The sequence below is a fragment of the Ambystoma mexicanum genome, chromosome 10, assembly GCF_040938575.1.
Source record: "Ambystoma mexicanum isolate Mex_15411 chromosome 10, UKY_AmexF1_1, whole genome shotgun sequence".
NCBI classification, from domain to species: domain Eukaryota; kingdom Metazoa; phylum Chordata; class Amphibia; order Caudata; family Ambystomatidae; genus Ambystoma; species Ambystoma mexicanum.
Window position 1 is genome coordinate 152,827,491 of NC_090932.1, and position 26,060 is coordinate 152,853,550.

At 45.6% G+C, this 26,060-nt stretch overlaps 1 protein-coding gene across 5 annotated transcripts in view; it reads right to left on the reverse strand.

Annotated features, from left to right (window-relative positions):
* The window catches only part of ADD2 (adducin 2), a 573,955-nt gene that overhangs the window by 272,417 nt on the left and 275,478 nt on the right, over window positions 1-26,060 (reverse strand). For all 5 annotated transcript variants that reach the window (XM_069617650.1, XM_069617649.1, XM_069617648.1 and 2 more), the window contains 2 exons: window positions 5,701-5,877; window positions 4,586-4,843 (listed from right to left, as the gene is read on the reverse strand). In XM_069617650.1, the coding sequence (XP_069473751.1) occupies window positions 4,586-4,843; window positions 5,701-5,877 (435 nt within the window). The remainder of the gene's footprint in view (window positions 1-4,585; window positions 4,844-5,700; window positions 5,878-26,060) is intronic.

Consider the following 26,060-nt stretch of genomic DNA (forward strand, 5'->3'; position numbering starts at 1 on the left):
CTCGAGCAAAAATGGGTCCACAAATTGAACTCTGTCCAAGACGGTCTAAACGTAACCGTTGAATGGAAACACTTCTAGAGAACAACCAGCCACTGTCATACCCCTCTGGCGACAGACCAGTGTCCACCACGCTCGATTAACCTAAATGGACCACCTCTTTTTTGTGCACATTGGACATTTATGTTTTTCCACCTTGTAAACACCATTATACACTAAAAGTCCACCTTGTTTTACTATCCGCAGTGTTCTCCGGATACTTTCCACCCTTGGAATACCTATGATTGCAACCATATGGCCAGCCTTTTCTATCTGAGCTATCCACCAATAAACAGTGGACTTTGTACACCTCACCGGACTACATTACCCAACATCACACATGTAGTACCGCTTTTGCTTCGATGGCGTACAGCCATCTGTTTGTGCCCCCGCAGGTTGCCGTCCGGCCAACACGGGATCCCTTTTGCCTGTCCTTTATTACCGGCCGTTCATAAAATAGTCTTACACGGCTTTCACAGTGTCTAACCAATCTGGCTCTGTGCAGCCCACGTTGACCAATAGCAGTGGTCAGTTTATACCTCACCGGACCACATTACCCAACACCACACACATTGTACCGCTCTTTCATTGGTACATGGCGCATAGCTACCTGATTGGCTCCCGCAGGTTGCCATCCTGCTAATGCTGTATCCCATTGGCTTATCTTTAGCCACCGGCTGTTTATCATACAGCCTTACACGGCTTCTATGATGTCCGACTTATCCGGCTCCTAGCAGTCCACGTCCAGCACGTCAGCTTACCACCATGACCACAGTAAGTCCCCTTTATTCGCAAGCGGAAGAGCACACCTTGGACGACCTCACCAACACACTCTGCTTTTCCACGTAGCAATTGTCCACCGAGCAGTTCACGAGGGTTTTGTGCTCAGCTATCAGCAGCCGCCATCACACGTGTTTTCCATTTTGGCACCGCTGCTTTTCCTCCCCCCCCCCCTGTCGTTCAGCGGTTTCCACCCTCACGCCAGGCACCATTAACCACCAGGCACCATTGAAGACGCATTACTCCAGCATCACACTTGAGTCATTTTGGTCAATATTTGCCCTAGGCGCCGTCGCTTTGCCGACTTCGCCTCTCAGGTTCCCCAGAGCCTTTACAGCCCTGTCTAGCTTGTTGTCTGCCGTCTATGTTTCCCGACATTTTTGACCCCCACAGGCCACCTATACCTGTTTTTATTTTCATTCCAGACTTGGGTTCATTTACGTCCCACTCCGGCAGCGTGAGACTGTGTACCACATCGCCCCTAAGGGAACTACAGCTTTCCACCAAGTGCTAACTCAGCACCGGTTATCCCGCACTCTTCGTGGATTTCCCGACAGCACCCACCTGCTCTCCTAGCAGTAGGTAAGCTGTTATGTAGATACTCCACATGATGTATCGCCTGGGCTTTAGTTTGGCCCGTATTAAATACATTTAGTACTTAAAGAACAACTACTCGAGATCCTAAATAGTTCTATTTTACCCACAGATACCACGAACAGCACCACTACTGGTGCCTTTTCCTGACGAAGGCCAGCACAAAGACGGCTACAACTAAGCCACTTTTTTGGCCGAAACACACCCTGTGTCACACCCTGTGTCGAATTACGTGTCACAACTGCATCACTACCCCACACTTGTCAAAATCTAATGAATGTTGTGTGCACTTTCTGTTTTGTGTAACAGCGGGTTCTTATACCCCCTCAATATATGAGGAAACATGTATCTAAATGTAGTGCTGACCTCTATATTCCAGAGGCCCACACCTATTCGTGTCACCACTGCATAACCAACCTTGTTCGTGTCTTTCAACTATCTTCCGTGCTTATCGGAAGAATTGTAAAGTAAATTGTGGAGTTACCTACCACTTCCTGTGTGAGTACATAATAAACACTCACATTTAGCACTTCTGTGCCTTTGTTTAGGATCTCCCCATCCTGATTATTTTGTTTAAGGCTCTCAGCATCTCCAGGTGTGTAATGGGGCCCTTAACTGGAGAAGCGGGAGCCACCTGTGAGGGGAAATGGACGGGGCATTCTGATTGGTTTGCCCATAGCGAACGACTATCCTCATATGTGTAAGCATATGTGTGTTAGGGCAGGCTTGAGCCAAAAGAGCAAAATGACCATCTTGTAGTAAAACTGGTCACTCTGTCACAGAAACATTAGAGCGAATTCTCAAATGTTCTTTCCTCTTGCGTGGGGGACCTCACAATCAAAAAGGAAAACTGGAGGCACCAAGTCATGTGAGCATGCTATGTGTCCCTAACATAAAACGTTGGCTAGTGGGTGAGCCAGGGGATAGTACCTTCCAGGCAAATCACCAAGGGCATCGCAAAGGCATGCACTCTGTTAGGTGCACCTGTGGCACCTCTAGCATGTGCCTGGTCTGTTCTGCAAGCCCTGCTTAAGTCTGAGTCGTCTGAAATGTGCACGCTGGACCCACGTAAATGTTCGGCATATATGCGATGAAGACAGTGAGTGAGGGGAGGACATCACAAAGCGCACCCCAATGGCCTGGACTTTGGTAGCAGCTCTCTGTGGCACCTCTAGCAGATGCCAGGTCTGTTCTGCACATAGCATTGCATTTAAGGCCCATCATCTGAAATGCGCACTCTAGATTCTGGATGGACCTATATAGGTGACTTCCACTCACTCGAATACAGTGAGCCATTGTGTGCCTAAATGTCATGTCCAAGAATATGCACGATGGGTGGGGGGATGATGAGCACCTCTGGCATTCAGACCTACTACTGCGCCAGACAGGCCTTTGCAACAAAAAAAAGGGACCTATGCAGTTTCTACTGCTTACAGGAACTTAACAGCAGGATTTTGTGAATTATCGCATTCATGTTCCTGTTTTCACCTTTAGTTGTGCAGTAAAGATGACATGCAATTAAAACAATGGGCCTCATTACGAGTTTGTTTGCGTGGTAAAAAACTGGTGGTAATTCCTTTACTGGCACTTTTTTTTGGCGTTAACAGGATTTCTGCTACTTTTAATGCAAGGCTGAATTTTGAGTTTGGAGATAAGGGGAAGGATTTCCCTGCAGCAAAATGATGGAAAAGAATCCTTCACTTTACCTTAAAAATCGGTCGGTTTTTATCACGCAATATTACCGCTCACAGTAAACCCTCCAAAAGTTCCCATAGAGTCACATGGACTCCAAAAATGGGGATTTACATCGCCCTACCACCATTCATATTCCCGTGGCAATGCTACGGGCCGAGCGGTCGTATCCGTAAATGTATTTGGTGGTAAATTGGCTTAGTGCCCAGTGATTTACAACCCAATGCGCCAGGGCACAGCATCTTTCCATCCCAGCGGGACGCGCTCTGGCAGCTTCTACCTGTGGCGCCTTCAGCACGTGCCTGCTTTGTTCCGCTGCAGCCAGGGCGCATGGGATTGTGCGAGCCTGCAGGGGTCCTTGTACACTCATGTGAGCTGCAACTCTCACTAGAGGGTATTGCAAAGCAGGACCTAGCATTTAAGGCCCTTCATCTGAAACTCACACTCTGCTTGGATGGAGGGGACCATGACCGACCCCAGCCTTCCACTCACACGAGTGCGGTGGCCCATTGTGTGCCTTCACGTCATGCACAAGAATCCCACAGGAGGCAGGGGCAGGCTTGCACCTCTGACATTGAGCCCCCCCCCCCCAGACCCTTTTTGCAGCCGGGCGGCCTTTGTATATAAAAGGGACCCGCGTGCAGTTCCTGCTGCTTACAGGATCTTGTGAGCAGCAGAATTGTGGGAATGAACCCGAACTGCATTCCTGTTCCTGCTTCCACCTTTCATTGTTCTTAACATTGACAGCGAAGACAGTGGGCCAGGGTTTAGCCTCCTCCCATGCATATCGCCAGCGCTGTGGTAGCTGCACCCTGTGGCGCCTCCAGCCGGTGCCTGGACTGCCCTGCTGCTGCCCAGGCACCGGCGAATGTGGGGGCCTACTGGCATCTTTGTATCTCTGCTGGACTCTCAGCACTCTGGGCGGGGCGTTGCTGAGCATGACGGGCATGACATTGCATTCAGGACCATTATCTGAAGTGCGCAGTCCGGGCGCCAGCTTTCCTATCGTGTGAGTGCAGAGCCTTCGCAAATCAAAAGGGAGCTCCGTGCAGTGCCTGCCGCTCAGAGGATTCTGGGAGCGGCAGCAGGATTGCAACCAGCAGAATGGGGCGTTGGCACTCGCTGGCCATTATCTGCAGTGCCCACTACGGACCCTCCTCGGCGAACTATTGTTCCCAGCCTTAAACTCATGTGAGTGCAGTGGGCCCGGTGCGAGCCACGCACAAGAATCACCCACGTGGCTGGTGGGAGGCACTGCCGCCACTGCACCGTGGAGGCCTGTATAACTCCTGCTGCTCACAGGAGCTTGTGGAATGCAGGATTGCATAATGTACCCCCTTCATATGGCTTTACCTCTTTTAATGGTTTTTAGCATGCAGGTGTTTGGCAGATATGCCATGAAGGCACACTACTAAAAGACACATATGGTAATAATAGCGAGCCATGAACATTTGGAATAATAATGCAATGGTGCCAGTCTTACTGTTGTTTTGGACCTCGGGCTGCCCACGTAGCGCCTTTGTTCCTCTGCCACATTGACGCGCATGTAGGTGTTGGGGGTGTTCAGCCAGCGTGTTTTTTCTTTCTGCTGCTTCTGCGTATGCTGGCGCGCGGAAGAGAAAGGCAGGGCGTCGTCCTCAAAGATAAAAGCAGTGACAGTAGCTGGAATTTCAACTTCACTTTTATGCTTGCTTTTCTCCTGAACAAAGGGGTGTCGGTATGCGTAGCCTGTTCTGTAACCCTGGGAAAAGAAAACAGTGGGCTTTTATAATGATCAATCATTTCTATAACCTCCATGTTCATAGTCACAGTGTAAACAATAGGCACAATTCGCGCTGATTCCCGTTCTGTTCACAAAGGCGAGCACAGGTGTCATGTGCACAGTCAGTTTTCATTTTCTTTTCATTCATTTCATGCTTTTTAAGTGCAGCCCGCCGCCATTTGGGGATTAGAACTCTGTGCTCAGCACCACAAGAAGTGTGGCAGTGGGTTGGCGTGGAGTGGGTTGTTCTTTCAGTGGTCGAAGTTTACGAAAAGATGTAGTGGAACTAATCTCCCTGCTGGCCTGCCCCTGCTCCCACAAGCCCCATCGCCAGGCCCCCTCCCAATTCAAACCCTCAAACAAGCACACCTGCTATTTAAGGGAATGTTCAGTGTGCAAGTTTCTATTTCTTGCTATAGTGAACTAAATAATTCCGAAACAGTTTCTTTTTAAATAAAAGTATAGGAAGAGTAAAATTTTAAAAAACAAAAAATGTAGGAGAGCACCGCTCCTGCCCACTTCGACCACTGTCTTCACTAGATATAAAAGCGATCTTGAGTTAGTTGTTGTTTGGGAGAAAAAAGCAACACATAATCTTCCAAAATGTTGAGTGAAGGTTGATTGAATAATACATTTTGCAATAATTTCACAATTTCATAGACTGCACCAGTATGACCTTCTCCCCGGGCAGAATTTAAACGTTGTACTGTTCAACTGTTGAGTCTGCAGGCAGTTTAGCTGATTACTAGTTACATGATATGCCAACAAATAGAACACCATAAAAGAAAGAGCATTATAATTGAAGGCCAGAAATATTCTATGAATCTGAGTCTTACCAGGTTATCGAGCATTCTCATGAGAGCCTCAAACTCGTATTCTCCTAGTCTGCTCTTCTGCATTGGCCCAAATGTGCTCCCCGCCCATCTGACCGAGCCAACCTCATGAGGTCTGGTCTTCTCGCGATTGAGGACAATCAGGTTCTGGACTCCCCCAGCACTTGGCACAGCTGACACCTAGAGCAACAGAAATAAGGAGTGTAAAGTACAATGTTCCAAAATACTGTTTCAAGAGGCTTATAAAGATGTGTGTTGAACTATTTATTTTATTTGTTTATTTGGAGTTATATATTGTGTTTCACACGCAATCATACAAGTTACTTCAGAGCAGGAGAAGAAAAGAAATGGATGTGTGGCAGGGGACAGGGGAAAAGGGGACCGCGAAGGGAGAAGTAGAACATAGATAAAACAGGCTACACGCACAGGGTTTCAAGGCACAAACAATTCTGTGTAGGCAGCATATTTCCGTCTTGATATACATCAAAACCTCTAATCAATGACATATGAAGCACAGTATTCGTTCTGGAACTTTGGGATGAAAATTGAAAAGCTTGTGTGATTTCTAGGTACGCTTCCCCGAAACGCAGGCTTTGGGGAGCTTTCCTGAATATGCGATTGTTTTCCTCAAGTGTGAAGTGCAATATTATTGACTATTGATCAATTTTGATCAATTAAACCAGCATGTCTTTGTTATATATCACAAAAATAACATTACTTTCCATATACATTTACACAGGATAGCAGACTGAAAAAGTAAAAATATCATGGTTGTTCACTAAAAGCATCTTTCATCAGGAATGAGTTAATGTATTAGGAATGTTTAACCTGACCTCAAACTAGCACAGACTTCTTGGCTTGAAATGGAATTCATAAAGAAACATGGACATATCACAGTAGCCTAGAACATTTTCCATTACAGGCAGCCAATTCTAAATTTCATTAGCAAATTTCAAACCTCTTATCATGTTAATAGTGTTTATAATTAAATGACTTTTTATAAAATGACCTCTTACATTGCATTGCTTATTTATGAGCATCTCAAAACAGTAATGCGAAGCTTATAGGTGGGAAGTAACACAAACCAGGGGCCTGATTCTCAAAGATTCACCCTTGAGCAAATTAGGAAATGCCTCTTAACATCTGAGATTTGTATTTTCTGGCTGATTCACAAATGTATAATCTGGAGCAAGTCTGGCGATGCCAAGAGCAGGTCCAAGATGCTTATGTGAAAATGTGCTTTGAAAAGATTTGCACACGGGCAACTTAAAGATGCTCCAGGCTTCTCCAGTTTTGCTCCAATTTTAGCCTGTGGGAATAAGATGTAAGAGAACATGTTAAAATCTGAGATGCAGATGGGCCTCCCCAGATTTTCTCTAGTGCATATGTTGGAGAATGAGGTTCACTGTATTTTTGTGGCAGACCTGTCAGTAAGACGGTGACAGCAGTAACATGTTGAAGAGGGGAGGCTTGACAGTGATCAGGTTGCATGCCTTCCCTAGATTTTATTATGAGTTCTGCATGTTGAAATCCTTGTTCTTAAATTCAACATCAGATTACTCCAGCTCTAATACTTTTATCTATTGAATATATTACATTTCTAATGCTTCATTCTTTTTATAGAGAAATACCTCATATGTAATAGCCCCCAACCCCAACAATCTCATCTCATAATATGCTGCTATCAATCTGAATATTCTGTTTTTATTTAAAATAGTAAATCAGGAAGCTAACAGTGGTTCCCTAACTTTCACTGCTGGGTAAGTCACCCACAATATTTCCCAAACACAGACAGATTGCTTACAGAAACGAAACACAACCTGCCTACTATTGTCTCAATTATGATGATATCATAATACAGTATCCATGTTCTTATAGTCACACCAACCTCCAGACATAAAGATTCAACCAAATATGAATGACTGTTCTAGACCAAAAATATGATCTAATATCTGTAGATACTCAAAACTAAATACTTTTTTCTCTGTTTTAAATAACACATAGCTCAGAAAAAACAGTTTGATGATATGGGAAAATAATTATAGCGCACAAATATCAAATAATGCAAACAACCTAATTGGAAATAAATAGGTTCCTGATATTTCACACAGGAATTTCCAAATAATTGTGATTAAAATAAGTTTTGTATTTTGGAAAATGTATTATGAATATAAGATAATCCAAATAAACAGTTTTTACATCAGCACCATGTACAAGCAGTTTGTAAGTAACTTGGGTTTCCCTATTGAAATATCTCGAAATCATTACCAAGTACACGCTTTTATTTTGGAGGGCAAAATACCTTAATGTATTAACCTCTTTAATGCTGAGCTCTATGCAATTCTGCGCAAATAGAATGAGCATACTCATCCTTAGCACCTAAGGAGTTAAAGAGTTGCACACACAGAAGATGATATAATTGAAATATAAGAGGAATCAAAACTTCATTTTAATGATACTAGGAGTCAATTTAAGGCAGAATCCATCTGCTAATACAATGTTAATGGGAAGAATTAAGTGGATTAGGTGAATTGACATTATGTTCTTGGGAATGAAGGGGAAAAATTAACCTCGATACTATTTCACTTTGCAGAGTAGAAAGCTCAATTCAGGGGTTCTCCTTTACATAAACTATGGTTTTCACATGTCAAAACGTTTATCAATCCCTGAAAATCTGTGAAACATGTTATGCACTGTGTTCAGAAACCCCAATATATTTTGCTAATGCAAACACCCATGGGCTTACTTATTCATTTGTTAACGTCAGAGACAACTTTGCCGGATGCAATTTAAAATTTTAGGATAATCTATTTTACATGTAGTTCCGCAAAGTTTAGTTTAAGACCCAGTCCCTTTTTAGTGACTTAGCTTGTAAACAAGGTTCCTCAAGATACTCTGCCAGGCAAGCTCTTCCTTTTTTTCTGGCCACCTGCTCCCAAATCCCTCTCAGGAAATATGGTTCTGTCTTTGAAAGTCTCCTGAATCCAGTCTCCTCAGGGAAAGGCCGTCTTTCAATCCACTTCTTCTAGTTGGAAAACCCATCCATTTTATTCCTCTTTGACATGCTCTCTTCCTTTGCTGTTCTCCCAAAAAACATTCTCGCTTAATATGTTTTAAATTTTAAATACCCACAAACTCATTCAGCATCATATGACACAGCAATTTTGGATCAGACAGAGCTTGTGATAGCTTCTCTTCACTTAAGCACACCTGCAAGTGTCCTCCTCTTTGTTTCGATTGGCCTGATGTATTTTAATTTGTCATGAGGGGATGTATTTAGCTGTGAGCTTGTCATCCCTTCAGGAATTATGATCAAATTGGACTGCAATATGTCTTTATATATTTCACTTGTAATTTCTTGCAAAGAACTACACCATTAATAAAAAGTATATATTCAGAATCACAAGAATATTCCTAATTCAGAGACATCCTATATGTTTCTGTAGGTGAGCTGAGCCGATTCAGGCTGGACAGAGTGCAAGACGCGTGGGACGAGGCCCACGGCCAAGGACAAGAGATATGGAGACATTCCAATCCTCAGACAACAAGGGGACCAGCTGCAAAGAAATTGAATACATCCTCGTAATTGCAGAAGCTCAATTTTGCAGTCTCTAAACACGTGATGCAGCTGAAGCAGACAATGGACAGTGATCAGTGATGAGAAAGGAGAGCCGATCCCAGGTAGCCAGACACGGACTGCAACAAATACGCAACAAGTATGCAACAAGTGTTACGACGAGCGAGACATGGCCTCATAGGCAAAGGTGGTGCACACAAGCTACAATGCAGACACATTATCATTCACATCACCTTGAAAAGGTGCACAGGGAGCTGAGAACCTTTTCGGGTCCCAGGCCCTGGGATGTCAACTCTAGCCAATCACAGTTTAGTCCCGTAGGGGTGGGTAACCACAGGAGAGAGCCAATGGTAAGCCCACTATTCTGCAACAATTTAGTAAGTTCGATTTTGGGGAAGGGTCAGGCCAGCCACCTGGCATGGAGGAGCCAGTAGAATAATATGTATATGTACCCATATACGTTATTATGCTCCTGACAGCCAATCCCACGCCGCAATAGGTTTTTGGAGAGAGGCCCAAGTGATGACGGAGCAGTGATGTAGTTTTTAGACAAAACTGGCCTGCGCGCCATTTACTGGGTGGCATGCTGGAATTTTCCTAAGTTCTTGTATCGATCCCTGTTGGTTTTGGCTGTAATTGTAACGCTCACCTGATTCTCGCAGAGGCGCCGGTCTTGACTGGGCGACTACCGTATCTTCAAAGGTGATGTGTAGCACCCGGTTGGCTCTTTGGGCTGGACCTCTGTGCACTGTATGCCTGACGTGTAGAGTAAGATGTCTTAGGTAAGTGAATGCCGAGCTCTCCATCTGCCTCGGGGCAGGGTGCTGTAACCAGTTTCTTCACTGGATAGGTAGCGCAGGCCTCTTGACTTCAGAGGACTGCTGTCCGTTGTTTACTGCACGAACGGTAAGTTTCGAGTCATTCAAATGTCTTTAAAGTCTTTAGTAATGATGTCTCTTGTTTTGCAGGGTTCCGGCGATGGCGGATGACGGGCTGAAGTGAGTTGAAGATGGAGCCCGTGTGATGAATAGAAGCGCCTGGAAGCACGTAAGTAAGCGCTTGTTGCCTGTTTCACTATGCGCTCTAACTGTCTTTTTATTTTGCAGGTACGAGTTCGGAGCGGCTGCAGGGTGCCGGAATACCCACTGGATTAGATGTGGAAAGGAGTAATGGCACGTGAGTATTAAAGTTCCCCAATGTCTTTAAACGCACCTTGTTTTGTCTTTCAGATGCGGGATGCAGCGCCGAAGGCCTCCGGAGCGTGCGAAGAGTTGGTAAACTTTTGTCTTTCAGATGCCGGAATGCAGTGTGAAGACCTCCGGAGCGCACGAAGAGTAGGTAAGCCTTTGCCTTTCAGATGCCGGAATGCTAACCTGTTCTTTCTTGTCTTTATAGGTGTTGCTGAAGACTGGATTCAGGATGGTAAGCCTTTGCCTTTCAGATGCCGGAATGCTAACCTGTTCTTTCTTGTCTTTATAGGTGTTGCTGAAGACTGGATTCAGGATGGTAAGCCTTTTTCCTTAGGCCCAGGACCGGATGCAGAAGACACGATGAGCGTTCTGCTGCAGAGGTTGCAGAATAACGCAAAGCAAGATTCATCCACCGGGTGTGGTTTAAATAGCCTCCTGTAGTGCTTAGGTGTCTCCTTCCACAGCCACGCCTAAGTAAGAAAAGAGTTCCTGGTAAGAAAAGAGTTCCTGCCTTCCAGAAGAGTTCCAGTGTTCTGAATCTAGGGAGTGGCTCCAGCCCCACCCAACAGGAAAAGTAGTTCCAAACAGAAGAGGATCAGAGGCTCAACTGGCAGGCAAGTAAGCAGCATGGTCTGCTGAAGGTAAGTCCACCCAAGCATTATGAGCCCGGCGCTTCCAGCGCTGGGACTGGGCATATTTATGAGCCTGGTGCCACTGGCGCCAGGACTGGGTCCAAAAGGTCCCAATTGGGACTGGTTGGCACTCGGAACCTGGGTTATGGATCTGCTTCCAAGGGAGTTGGGAAAACCCTGACCTTTTGGAAGCAGAGATCATGACAGTACCCCCCTCAAGGTCCCTCCCAAACCGGGCTTCTCCGGGGGTTTTGGCTTGTCAGGAAATGTTCGGTGAAATCTTTTGATTAGGCGAGGAGCGTGGACATATTCAGCAGGTTCCCAGGATCTCTCTTGGGGGCCGTAGCCTTTCCAGTCAATTAGGTAGAATAGTTTAGATTTGGAGATCTTGGAGTCCAGAATGCTTTTGACTTCAAACTCGAGTTCTCCATCCACTAGGATAGGTTTTGGAGATTTGGTTAGTCGGGTTTGAGGTTGCACGCGTTTTAATAGAGAGACGTGGAAGACCGGATGTATCTTCATGTGCGGGGGCAAGTCCAACTTGACCGCTACTGGGTTTACTATGGTAGTGATGGAATAGGGATCAAGGTATCTTGGGTTGAATGTGCGTGGCCCTTTTAGAGATAGATATTTGGTGGATAACCAGACTTGATCCCATACTTGATAGTGAGGGGCTTCCTTCCGATGTTGATCTGCTCCTTTCTTGTATTGTTCTTTAGCCCTTTGAAGGTGAGAAACAGCTTCCTTAAAGGCTTGGGTGATTGTAGAATGCAGGTAGTCTACTGCTGGTGTTTCAAGATCTTGGAGGGGATCCAACTCCGAGGTTCGAGGGTGACTGCCGTACAAAAGAAAAAACGGGGTTTTCCCAGTTCCCGAATGGACAGAGTTATTGTAGGCATACTCGGCTATCCAAAGGATATCTTTCCAAGTTTTTTCAGTTTGTTGCAGCATGCAGCGTAAATACTGTTCCAGAGTTTGATTGGTCCTCTCGGTTTGTCCATCGGTCTGAGGGTGGTGACTGGTCGATAGTCTCACATCAATTTGAGCCGACCGACAGCAACTTCGCCAAAAATGAGAAATAAATTGACTACCTCGATCCAAAATTAGAACCGAAGGAAAACCGTGCAGTCGGACGATGTTTTCGAGAAATTCTCGGGCCAGAGTTGCTGCTGTTGGCAAGCCTTTGAGCGGAATGAAATGCGCCATCTTGGAGACTAAGTCCACGATTACTAGAATCGTATTGTATCCGGAGCATGGAGGTAGATCGGTGATGAAGTCCATAGAAAGCGTATGCCAAGGGCGAGGTGGGATGTCAATAGGGCGTAAGAGGCCTGCTGGTCTTTCCTTTTGACTCTTGTTTTAGGCGCATACTCCACAGGACATTATAAAGTCTCTGATATCTTTTTTCCAAGACGGCCACCAGAAGTAGCGCTTGATCTTTTCTGAGGTCTTGGCTATACCGGGATGACCTTCCATTAAAGAGTCGTGATAACAAGAGATTACTTTTTTCTGTAAATCTGTGCTGGGTAGGTATAATCGTTCTTGGAAATACAATAAGTTGTCCTTTACTGCAAAGTCCTTTCCCTGCAGATGCCAATTCTGTATGTCTGCTGGAGTTACAAGTTGCCTGGCTTTATCCTTAACTTCCTCTATGGATTCTGTGGCGATTACACCCAGAATTCTTTGTTCGGGAATGATTGGTACAGGTTTAGGGTTGACCAAGTGTTCTTCCACTCCCATCCGAGAAAGGGCATCGGCTTTACCGTTCTTTGTACCAGGTCGATAGGTAATTATGAAGTCAAACTCGGCAAAGAATAACGCCCAACGGAGTTGTCTAGAGGATTGGGCTTTTGCGGTCTTCAAATATTGCAGGTTTTGGTGATCCGTAATCACAGTAACGGTGTGTCGGGCCCCCAGCAGATAATGCCGCCAAGCCTTAAAGGCAGACTTGATAGCCAGAAGTTCCTTGTCAGTAATCGTGTAATTGATTTCAGGAGGCGAGAATTTGCGGGACCAAAATGCCACGGGATGCAACTGATTGGTTACCGGGTCCTTTTGTGATAGAACTGCCCCCATGGCAAGGCTTGAAGCATCAGTTTCCACGATGTAGGGGAGTTCGGGGCGAGGGTGTTTTAAGATTGGTGCAGAGATAAATTTAGTCTTCAAATCCTGGAAAGCTTGTTCCGCCTCGGTAGACCATTCAAAACGTTTGTTTTTCTTTAACAAGGCAGTGATGGGCTGGACTATTCGAGAGAATTCGGGGATAAACCTGCGGTAAAAGTTAGCGAAGCCTAACATGCTTTGCACACCTTTTACGGAGGATGGTGATGGCCATTTGAGAACTGCATCGACCTTCTTTGAATCCATACGCACTCCGCCAGGTGATAATATGAATCCCAAGAATTCAACTTCAGTCACGTTGAAAACACATTTTTCCAATTTAGCGAAAAGTTTGTGTTGACGCAATCTTTCGAGGACCATTTTCACGTGTTTCCGATGTTCAGATTCCGATGAAGAATAAACGAGGATGTCGTCAATGTAAACAACAACACATACATCTATGAGCTCTCTGAGGACATCGTTCATAAAATATTGAAAGGCGGCCGGGGCATTGCAAAGTCCGAAGGGCATGACCTGATATTCAAATAGCCCATACTTGGTGCGGAAGGCCGTCTTCCATTCATCGCCCTCTTTTACTCGTACCAAGTGGTAAGCTGCTCTAAGATCCAGCTTTGTATATATGCATGCTTTTCTGACTTGGTCCAGGAGTTCAGGGATCAAAGGTAACGGATATCTATTCTTAACAGTGATCTGGTTCAGGGAGCGATAATCGATACAAGTTCTAAGGTCTCCTTCCTTTTTTGGAACGAAGAACAAAGCTGAAGAAGCAGGGGACTTGGAAGGACGAATAAACCCATTTGCCAGGTATTGATCCAGGTATTGTCGAAGGTGAAGGTTCTCAGGCTCGGTGAGGGCATAAATTCTACTACAAGGAGGAGTAGATCCAGGTATCAGGTCTATCTGGCAGTCATAAGACCTATGAGGAGGTAGAGAGTTAGCCTGATCCTTCCGGAAAACATCTTGGTATTCTAGGTATTCGGGAGGTATCTGGGGAGTCTCTGAAGAAATTGCGGCCAGTGCAACACCAGGTGGAGGGTGACAAGTAGAGACACATTCTGGAAACTGGACCGTTCTTGCTCGCCAATCGATCAGAGGATTGTGTTTCTCTAACCAAGGTATTCCTAGAATAATCTGAAACTGAGGGGCCTTGATCACATCGAACACGATCTTCTCATGGTGTCCATCTTGACTTACTAGCGTCACCTCTTGAGTGGTATGCGTTACTGGCCCGGAGGCTATCTCCGTACCATCCACCGTAGTAATGACGTCCTTTACAGCCTTGGGACAAAGAGTTAGATTCATCCTCAAAACCATTTCATGATCCACATAATTGCCGATGGCACCGCTGTCGACGTAAGCTTCAATTGCATGTAATCGATCCGGATTATCAGGGCTAATGAGGACCATAGGTATCACGAAATGCGAGTTCACGGAACTGGTTTTCACGCTCGGCAAGAGGACCTCTATTCTTGTCGGGCGAGGTCGTTTCCCTGCTCAGAGTTTGTAACTTTGGTAACTGCAGCTCCTACTGCCTTCTTGGCAGGTTTCACCGGACAGTCTCGAAGAAAGTGCCCTGAGTTTCCGCAATATAGGCATAATTGCAACTGTTTCCTCCTTTCCCGCTCCCTTTGTGTTAGAGGATCTTTCAGACCCCCTATTTGCATGGGTTCCCCGGAGTCTACTCCTTTGGAAGGAGTTGGCGGTTTGGAAAATACTCGAGCATCAAACTTGGAACGATCGGCCTTCCTGTTCTGCAGCCTGTGATCTATTTGAACGACCAAGTCTATATAATCCGAACAGTCTTGTGGGGGATTCACTACTTGGGCTAAAACGTCTTTGAGCTCTCCACGTAGACCTCTATAAAACAGCGTAATCCTTTTGTCCTCAGGCCATTGAGTTTCCACTATTAGTCTATTGAAAGATGCAATATAAGCCAAAAGGTCTTGATTACCCTGTCGCAACGAAAGAAGCTCATTGTCCAAGGCCTGCCCCTGTGAATGTCTTGCGAACAGTTTTTCCATACTAAGCTGAAAGGCTTGAAAATCATGGAGAACCGGATCATCTTGATTAACTAGAGGGATCGACCAGTCTGCCGCATTGCCACTAAGGTACGAAAGTACAAAAGCTACTTTTGCTTGATCAGTTGGAAAGGCTGCTGGCCGGCATAAGAAGTGCAACCGGCACCGATTGATAAATACTGCAAACCTCTTTGGGTCACCAGAAAATCGTTCGGGCGGAGCCAGAGGTACATTCCCAGGTAGGTTGATCTGCACTGGATTCATAGAGGATGTTGAAGGAAGATTTGCCCCTGATGCGGGTAACGGGGTCTGTCCGGCTTGTGACTGTAGCACTTGTCTAGCAAGATTGTCTGTTCTCTCCTTGGAAATAATTAGTTCCCTTCTTAGAGCATTCGTTTCCTGACGAGCTGCATGCACTTCTGCCCTTAGTTCCCCAAGTAACCGGGCTAGGGGGTCAGTATCCGAGGTTTCCATAGCGCCTGGGCGAGAGTTTTGCGGTAGGCTTTGCGTTCTGTAACGCTCACCTGATTCTCGCAGAGGCGCCGGTCTTGACTGGGCGACTACCGTATCTTCAAAGGTGATGTGTAGCACCCGGTTGGCTCTTTGGGCTGGACCTCTGTGCACTGTATGCCTGACGTGTAGAGTAAGATGTCTTAGGTAAGTGAATGCCGAGCTCTCCATCTGCCTCGGGGCAGGGTGCTGTAACCAGTTTCTTCACTGGATAGGTAGCGCAGGCCTCTTGACTTCAGAGGACTGCTGTCCGTCGTTTACTGCACGAACGGTAAGTTTCGAGTCATTCAAATGTCTTTAAAGTCTTTAGTAATGATGTCTCTTGTTTTGCAGGGTTCCGGCGATGGCGGATGACGGGCTGAAGTGAGTTGAAGATGGAGCCCGTGTGATGAATAGAAGCGCCTGGAAGCACGTAAGTAAGCGCTTGTTGCCTGTTTCACTATGCGCTCTAACTGTCTTTTTATTTTGCAGGTACGAGTTCGGAGCGGCTGCAGGGTGCCGGAATACCCACTGGATTAGATGTGGAAAGGAGTAATGGCACGTGAGTATTAAAGTTCCCCAATGTCTTTAAACGCACCTTGTTTTGTCTTTCAGATGCGGGATGCAGCGCCGAAGGCCTCCGGAGCGTGCGAAGAGTTGGTAAACTTTTGTCTTTCAGATGCCGGAATGCAGTGTGAAGACCTCCGGAGCGCACGAAGAGTAGGTAAGCCTTTGCCTTTCAGATGCCGGAATGCTAACCTGTTCTTTCTTGTCTTTATAGGTGTTGCTGAAGACTGGATTCAGGATGGTAAGCCTTTGCCTTTCAGATGCCGGAATGCTAACCTGTTCTTTCTTGTCTTTATAGGTGTTGCTGAAGACTGGATTCAGGATGGTAAGCCTTTTTCCTTAGGCCCAGGACCGGATGCAGAAGACACGATGAGCGTTCTGCTGCAGAGGTTGCAGAATAACGCAAAGCAAGATTCATCCACCGGGTGTGGTTTAAATAGCCTCCTGTAGTGCTTAGGTGTCTCCTTCCACAGCCACGCCTAAGTAAGAAAAGAGTTCCTGGTAAGAAAAGAGTTCCTGCCTTCCAGAAGAGTTCCAGTGTTCTGAATCTAGGGAGTGGCTCCAGCCCCACCCAACAGGAAAAGTAGTTCCAAACAGAAGAGGATCAGAGGCTCAACTGGCAGGCAAGTAAGCAGCATGGTCTGCTGAAGGTAAGTCCACCCAAGCATTATGAGCCCGGCGCTTCCAGCGCTGGGACTGGGCATATTTATGAGCCTGGTGCCACTGGCGCCAGGACTGGGTCCAAAAGGTCCCAATTGGGACTGGTTGGCACTCGGAACCTGGGTTATGGATCTGCTTCCAAGGGAGTTGGGAAAACCCTGACCTTTTGGAAGCAGAGATCATGACAGTACCCCCCTCAAGGTCCCTCCCAAACCGGGCTTCTCCGGGGGTTTTGGCTTGTCAGGAAATGTTCGGTGAAATCTTTTGATTAGGCGAGGAGCGTGGACATATTCAGCAGGTTCCCAGGATCTCTCTTGGGGGCCGTAGCCTTTCCAGTCAATTAGGTAGAATAGTTTAGATTTGGAGATCTTGGAGTCCAGAATGCTTTTGACTTCAAACTCGAGTTCTCCATCCACTAGGATAGGTTTTGGAGATTTGGTTAGTCGGGTTTGAGGTTGCACGCGTTTTAATAGAGAGACGTGGAAGACCGGATGTATCTTCATGTGCGGGGGCAAGTCCAACTTGACCGCTACTGGGTTTACTATGGTAGTGATGGAATAGGGATCAAGGTATCTTGGGTTGAATGTGCGTGGCCCTTTTAGAGATAGATATTTGGTGGATAACCAGACTTGATCCCATACTTGATAGTGAGGGGCTTCCTTCCGATGTTGATCTGCTCCTTTCTTGTATTGTTCTTTAGCCCTTTGAAGGTGAGAAACAGCTTCCTTAAAGGCTTGGGTGATTGTAGAATGCAGGTAGTCTACTGCTGGTGTTTCAAGATCTTGGAGGGGATCCAACTCCGAGGTTCGAGGGTGACTGCCGTACAAAAGAAAAAACGGGGTTTTCCCAGTTCCCGAATGGACAGAGTTATTGTAGGCATACTCGGCTATCCAAAGGATATCTTTCCAAGTTTTTTCAGTTTGTTGCAGCATGCAGCGTAAATACTGTTCCAGAGTTTGATTGGTCCTCTCGGTTTGTCCATCGGTCTGAGGGTGGTGACTGGTCGATAGTCTCACATCAATTTGAGCCGACCGACAGCAACTTCGCCAAAAATGAGAAATAAATTGACTACCTCGATCCGAAATTAGAACCGAAGGAAAACCGTGCAGTCGGACGATGTTTTCGAGAAATTCTCGGGCCAGAGTTGCTGCTGTTGGCAAGCCTTTGAGCGGAATGAAATGCGCCATCTTGGAGACTAAGTCCACGATTACTAGAATCGTATTGTATCCGGAGCATGGAGGTAGATCGGTGATGAAGTCCATAGAAAGCGTATGCCAAGGGCGAGGTGGGATGTCAATAGGGCGTAAGAGGCCTGCTGGTCTTTCCTTTTGACTCTTGTTTTAGGCGCATACTCCACAGGACATTATAAAGTCTCTGATATCTTTTTTCCAAGACGGCCACCAGAAGTAGCGCTTGATCTTTTCTGAGGTCTTGGCTATACCGGGATGACCTTCCATTAAAGAGTCGTGATAACAAGAGATTACTTTTTTCTGTAAATCTGTGCTGGGTAGGTATAATCGTTCTTGGAAATACAATAAGTTGTCCTTTACTGCAAAGTCCTTTCCCTGCAGATGCCAATTCTGTATGTCTGCTGGAGTTACAAGTTGCCTGGCTTTATCCTTAACTTCCTCTATGGATTCTGTGGCGATTACACCCAGAATTCTTTGTTCGGGAATGATTGGTACAGGTTTAGGGTTGACCAAGTGTTCTTCCACTCCCATCCGAGAAAGGGCATCGGCTTTACCGTTCTTTGTACCAGGTCGATAGGTAATTATGAAGTCAAACTCGGCAAAGAATAACGCCCAACGGAGTTGTCTAGAGGATTGGGCTTTTGCGGTCTTCAAATATTGCAGGTTTTGGTGATCCGTAATCACAGTAACGGTGTGTCGGGCCCCCAGCAGATAATGCCGCCAAGCCTTAAAGGCAGACTTGATAGCCAGAAGTTCCTTGTCAGTAATCGTGTAATTGATTTCAGGAGGCGAGAATTTGCGGGACCAAAATGCCACGGGATGCAACTGATTGGTTACCGGGTCCTTTTGTGATAGAACTGCCCCCATGGCAAGGCTTGAAGCATCAGTTTCCACGATGTAGGGGAGTTCGGGGCGAGGGTGTTTTAAGATTGGTGCAGAGATAAATTTAGTCTTCAAATCCTGGAAAGCTTGTTCCGCCTCGGTAGACCATTCAAAACGTTTGTTTTTCTTTAACAAGGCAGTGATGGGCTGGACTATTCGAGAGAATTCGGGGATAAACCTGCGGTAAAAGTTAGCGAAGCCTAACATGCTTTGCACACCTTTTACGGAGGATGGTGATGGCCATTTGAGAACTGCATCGACCTTCTTTGAATCCATACGCACTCCGCCAGGTGATAATATGAATCCCAAGAATTCAACTTCAGTCACGTTGAAAACACATTTTTCCAATTTAGCGAAAAGTTTGTGTTGACGCAATCTTTCGAGGACCATTTTCACGTGTTTCCGATGTTCAGATTCCGATGAAGAATAAACGAGGATGTCGTCAATGTAAACAACAACACATACATCTATGAGCTCTCTGAGGACATCGTTCATAAAATATTGAAAGGCGGCCGGGGCATTGCAAAGTCCGAAGGGCATGACCTGATATTCAAATAGCCCATACTTGGTGCGGAAGGCCGTCTTCCATTCATCGCCCTCTTTTACTCGTACCAAGTGGTAAGCTGCTCTAAGATCCAGCTTTGTATATATGCATGCTTTTCTGACTTGGTCCAGGAGTTCAGGGATCAAAGGTAACGGATATCTATTCTTAACAGTGATCTGGTTCAGGGAGCGATAATCGATACAAGTTCTAAGGTCTCCTTCCTTTTTTGGAACGAAGAACAAAGCTGAAGAAGCAGGGGACTTGGAAGGACGAATAAACCCATTTGCCAGGTATTGATCCAGGTATTGTCGAAGGTGAAGGTTCTCAGGCTCGGTGAGGGCATAAATTCTACTACAAGGAGGAGTAGATCCAGGTATCAGGTCTATCTGGCAGTCATAAGACCTATGAGGAGGTAGAGAGTTAGCCTGATCCTTCCGGAAAACATCTTGGTATTCTAGGTATTCGGGAGGTATCTGGGGAGTCTCTGAAGAAATTGCGGCCAGTGCAACACCAGGTGGAGGGTGACAAGTAGAGACACATTCTGGAAACTGGACCGTTCTTGCTCGCCAATCGATCAGAGGATTGTGTTTCTCTAACCAAGGTATTCCTAGAATAATCTGAAACTGAGGGGCCTTGATCACATCGAACACGATCTTCTCATGGTGTCCATCTTGACTTACTAGCGTCACCTCTTGAGTGGTATGCGTTACTGGCCCGGAGGCTATCTCCGTACCATCCACCGTAGTAATGACGTCCTTTACAGCCTTGGGACAAAGAGTTAGATTCATCCTCAAAACCATTTCATGATCCACATAATTGCCGATGGCACCGCTGTCGACGTAAGCTTCAATTGCATGTAATCGATCCGGATTATCAGGGCTAATGAGGACCATAGGTATCACGAAATGCGAGGTCACGGAACTGGTTTTCACGCTCGGCAAGAGGACCTCTATTCTTGTCGGGCGAGGTCGTTTCCCTGCTCAGAGTTTGTAACTTTGGTAACTGCAGCTCCTACTGCCTTCTTGGCAGGTTTCACCGGACAGTCTCGAAGAAAGTGCCCTGAGTTTCCGCAATATAGGCATAATTGCAACTGTTTCCTCCTTTCCCGCTCCCTTTGTGTTAGAGGATCTTTCAGACCCCCTATTTGCATGGGTTCCCCGGAGTCTACTGGATTCAGGATGGTAAGCCTTTGCCTTTCAGATGCCGGAATGCTAACCTGTTCTTTCTTGTCTTTATAGGTGTTGCTGAAGACTGGATTCAGGATGGTAAGCCTTTTTCCTTAGGCCCAGGACCGGATGCAGAAGACACGATGAGCGTTCTGCTGCAGAGGTTGCAGAATAACGCAAAGCAAGATTCATCCACCGGGTGTGGTTTAAATAGCCTCCTGTAGTGCTTAGGTGTCTCCTTCCACAGCCACGCCTAAGTAAGAAAAGAGTTCCTGGTAAGAAAAGAGTTCCTGCCTTCCAGAAGAGTTCCAGTGTTCTGAATCTAGGGAGTGGCTCCAGCCCCACCCAGCAGGAAAAGTAGTTCCAAACAGAAGAGGATCAGAGGCTCAACTGGCAGGCAAGTAAGCAGCATGGTCTGCTGAAGGTAAGTCCACCCAAGCATTATGAGCCCGGCGCTTCCAGCGCTGGGACTGGGCATATTTATGAGCCTGGTGCCACTGGCGCCAGGACTGGGTCCAAAAGGTCCCAATTGGGACTGGTTGGCACTCGGAACCTGGGTTATGGATCTGCTTCCAAGGGAGTTGGGAAAACCCTGACCTTTTGGAAGCAGAGATCATGACAGTAATAAGCCGAAGTTTGAACTTGCCATTGACTGAGTCCTCCGTGTATACTGGGGAAGGGAATTGGGCCCTCTAAGTCTGTAAACTTCCAGCATCTATCTGGCATACCTGGGAGTTACCCCAACATTTCAGCCTCTCTTGGTTCTTCTCCTCCTGTACTCCTGATAGCTCAACCGCTTTGATCCACAACAACCGCTACTCCAAACTTCCACACTGCTAATCTCCTTGCCTTTACTTTTACAGTAGTTTGTCTAGTTTCGGCCTTCTCATAAGGGCTTGTAGCTGGGCATTTTAATGATGTTTACATGGGGATTGGCTGGGCCATAAGGGCATCATGGATTCAGATGTGTTCAACTAATTTCTATCAGCATGTTCTGTGTAGTGGGCCGAGCCCCTCAATGTCTGGTTTGACCTGCTTTATTTGTCAGACCCCTGCATGTGTAGTAGAACCTGTGCGTGAATCACTGGGATTGGAGACAGCAGGTCCAGTCTCCCCACCGCCTCTCACTGTTTAGTCACCTCCGCAGTGGTGAAAGTGTTCTGAACTGGAATGAGGCCAGTAAACTCTGCAGTGTCTTTAACACTGTGTGGACACTGCAAATCCCATCTAGAAGGGGCAGCAGATCTCCACACCCCATTTTGTCTGTAATCTATTCATTGGCAGCAGCTGAAGCATGAACAATTTGACTGTTCCCGGCCCCCTGCACCCAATGCCCTGATAAGGACAATGGCATCCTCATTTTACCACCTGGGCACCACATCACGTAAAAGGAGTCAACCCCACACACAGCCTACAAATCAGGACCTGTTGACACTAGCACATTGGCTAGTCTAATGTTGGTTGTGGTATTGTTACACAGCCTGGACCCATAGCTAGAGCAGGATTGTTTCTTGAGCATTTACATTATTGCATTACTTGATTTCCATTTGTGGGCTGTTGTGGCTTTATCGATTGCGTTGGTCTCACAAAACAATAGCTTTAAAAACCAGCAATGTAGGAGACTTGGTAGTCACAACTGACCATGAGATCCTGGTGGGAAAGCCAGCATAGCTCCTTAACGGTGGGGGTGATGGATTTACGTCTTTACACCTTCTGCATGAACTTCACCATACATTCACTTTGTTACATTTGCCACTTCATAACTTAACTTCTTCTGTTTCTCACTTCTTCTAACATTCACTTCATCATTACAGGGGAATGCTGCCTGCAATCCCCCTTCTGTTCTCACCCATATTCTTCCTCCCTACAATACATGACCCCAACTCAATAATGGTAAGAAGTAAAAGCATGAAGAAGTAAATGCATGAAGAAGTAAATGCATGAAGAAGTAAATGTCTGACAAAGTGAAAGTAGAAGAAGTAAGCGTAGAAGACGTTATTTAGAACAATAAAGAGGGTATACCAGGGGTGATATGGCCATATGTATTTCGTCCTCTGATAAGTGAGGCAATGGTGTGGAGGATGGCCTTTAATAGGATCAGTGAGTTATCAGAAAAACTGAAGAGAAAGGGCTTATCCTCACCTGAATGTGAGAGGACTGTTGCCTGGACAAAGATTCAGAAATCCAATTCATGAAGGACAGGCTTACATTTTTGCTGGAGTATGTTTCTGGAGATGTAGGTTGCCTTGAAAGTATCTGCCAATGATGAATCCAAGTGACTTTGCAGTAGAGGTCAATTGTGGTATAATTCTATTGTACTTCACACCTGTGAACTGCACAGGAGGATCAATTATGTGTTTCTCAAAGTTTCAAATAGGCAGTTGATGTCTGAGCTTGAAAGATAGAAAGTTGGTGTTTGAGTCTGTGATGTTCTCTTCAGTTACAGTGAGATACTGGACAGCAAGGGGATAGCTCTCATACTGGTTCTTTATAAAGACTGGTGATGGCGAGTAGCGAATGAATGACTGGAGCAAACCAGAGATCACTTGCCACATTTATGTTTGCTTGAGACTCATTTAGAAGATTTGGTGTTGGTTGGTGAGGTAGAAGGAGGTCCATTGTAGGACTGTCTATTTGAATCCCATGTTGGTTGTGTTGATTAGTGTTTTGTGGTCGACTACAGAAGAATCAATCAGGACTGGTAGCCAGGGCTCACTGTTTGTCTTTGAGGACTTTAATTATTGTCAACAGAAAGTGCTTCAGCCAAGTCTGAGAGGCCTTTGGCAGTCACATAAGAGAGTGCAGAGATTATACATTAAGGGAAGGATGTGTACTCTTGTTCCTGCGCAGGTATATATGATTTGGCATCTTTGATGTTGAAGAGGGGTATGGGTGTTTTATTGGTTTTGGTGTGGGACTTGTCTATGGAGCCTAGGGTGGTGCCTTCTTTGTAGGTGATTGGCCTGAGACCACTGGAAATGTTGTTTATGTCCTTGCAGTGAAGATAAAACATCCGCAGATGTTGCAGGGGGCTATGTGAGGGAGGTAGCAGTGGTTAAAATCCAATTGTCAATAAGGAGTCTAGCCTTACCTATTTTGTTCATGGAAAATTGGTTGATGCCATTGTGTTTGCTGGTGGAATGTGGCAATGATGGGTCAAGCCGTAGGTTTGTACACCATTTGATGGTTTGGAAAAGGGCTCTAATCGTGTTAGTTGCTTTTGTTATGGTTGACTTGTAACACGTTTTTATTTACATGTATTAAGCGCATAAAACCCAAGGGCATTGAGGCGCTGTTACAACCAGGTACTCTTACAGGTATAAAAAAGAGATTTGAGGTGTTTAAAGACCTGTGAGAGTACCCCCTCAATAGTATAATACCAAAAAATTCTAATGTGCTCTCAAGTCTCAATTGTTAAAGTGGCACAGTGCAACCTATTTTCATATGAGGTTGATCAGTTGTGTTGTGGTATACACATTAAAGCTAACACATCTTTTGTTATTCTCTCATATATTTATTAATAATATTTTTATTGTTCTACTTCATCAGAAGGTCCATGCATAACAAATAAATTACATATTTACGCAGCTTCTCAATACATTAAAGAATCACTCTTAAAAAAAGTGTTTAGAGCAGTGCAGGCTTATTACACGAAGAAAGTGTGTGAAACAGTGCATATATTTTTTTTGGTATAATCCTCAATAATCAGCTCTTTCAATCTGCTAAAGTGTACTCTGTAGGTGCTGCCCTGAGTTTTATCACCACCTTCTTTTAAAACTTCCAATAGCTTCAATGATATATTTCAAGGCATGTACGCAGAAGCACAAAACACAAGGGGTAGTGTATTATACCATTCAATGTTTCATTGCATTACGTGCGGCACATTGTGAGAGTTCGTGCTGTGAATGCTGTTTCTTTTATCTTCCAGCCTTTAGTCTATTGGCAACTAGACATCTTATTATTATTTCTCTAGCTGTGATGTTGCAGAATTGTAACTGTAGGGTATTACCCTAGAGAAGACAAGAGGAAGCACATGGCTTCTCAGTAATTTATTTTATATATTTTCTTTTCACTTTAAACAGTACCTATTATGTATAGTACATTAGTACCTTTTATCTTTTACTTTGTGTGTTTTGGTAGAGACACTGGGGCTCATTACAAGTATGCCGGTCTGGAAACAACGTTGTTTCTGGACCGGCACACTACAGGTCTGCCTGCAGGAGCCGCCGTGCCCGAGAGATGTGATCCTGCCGGGCACAGCGGCCACGGTAGGCAGACCGTCACGGAAGCACAGGCAATGTTAGCAACAGTGCTGATGCTTCCATGGTCCCACTACCCATAGAGTCCTATGGGACTCTATGGCAATGGGGACTTACAATTTACTGGTGCCTGACTTCCCAGGTAGCACCGGCATGGTTACTGCCGGACCCGTAATGAGCACCACTGTCTTCTATCTCATTACAGCGTTATATTGATTGCTAATTCCACTTGCATTCACTAGTGGCCGTGTGGTTAGTCAGACATTGTTCTACCTCTCCCAGGCCTTTGGTTTCTGCACATATAGGGAAAGAGGGGAACATAAGCATGATAGGCTGTTTAGCTGGGTCATGCCCGTGGTTGTTTATACAGTGTACTATAGCATTTTTTATCTTCCTGGTCATGTTTTGTGCATTTCTGTTTCACTTACCTTATAGTTTATTCCATAGTAGATCAAAGATTCTCTTTGCCTGTGCTCCCGATATATTAGTGTTTACGGCAGTGCAATGCTACACTGTTTTCTGTTCTGCTCGCGGATCCTAATTATAGCGTGTCCTGTCAGTTACAGTACTGCCTCTCTGACGCTTGATGTTCCAGCGCATACAGGAGCAAGGGAGCAAAAACAATACTGGCGTGTAACTAAGCCATGCTTGGAGTTGCCTATAAACTATATAATAGTGTTTTGATCAATTTGAGTCCTGTCAGTTACAGTACTGCCTCTCTGACGCTTGATGTTCCAGCGCATACAGGAGCAAGGGAGCAAAAACAATACTGGTGTGTAACTAAGCCATGCTTGGAGTTGCCTATAAACTATATAATAGTGTTTTGATCAATTTGATTGTTCATTGTTTGCTCCTCTACCGGATACCTCTAAGTGGCGTGCTTAGGAGAGCAAACGTTTTCTCTGTCTACATTTCCTGAATGGTTCAGGGTTACGGGAGTGCTTCTATCTGTTACTACAGGAACCACACATTCCCTTGATTTTAGTGTAGAGGAGCAGCTGCATGCCTCTGCAGGAAAACCCGCCCCTCTACCTCTCATATGTTGGAAGCCTGAGACTGTGTCGTGTT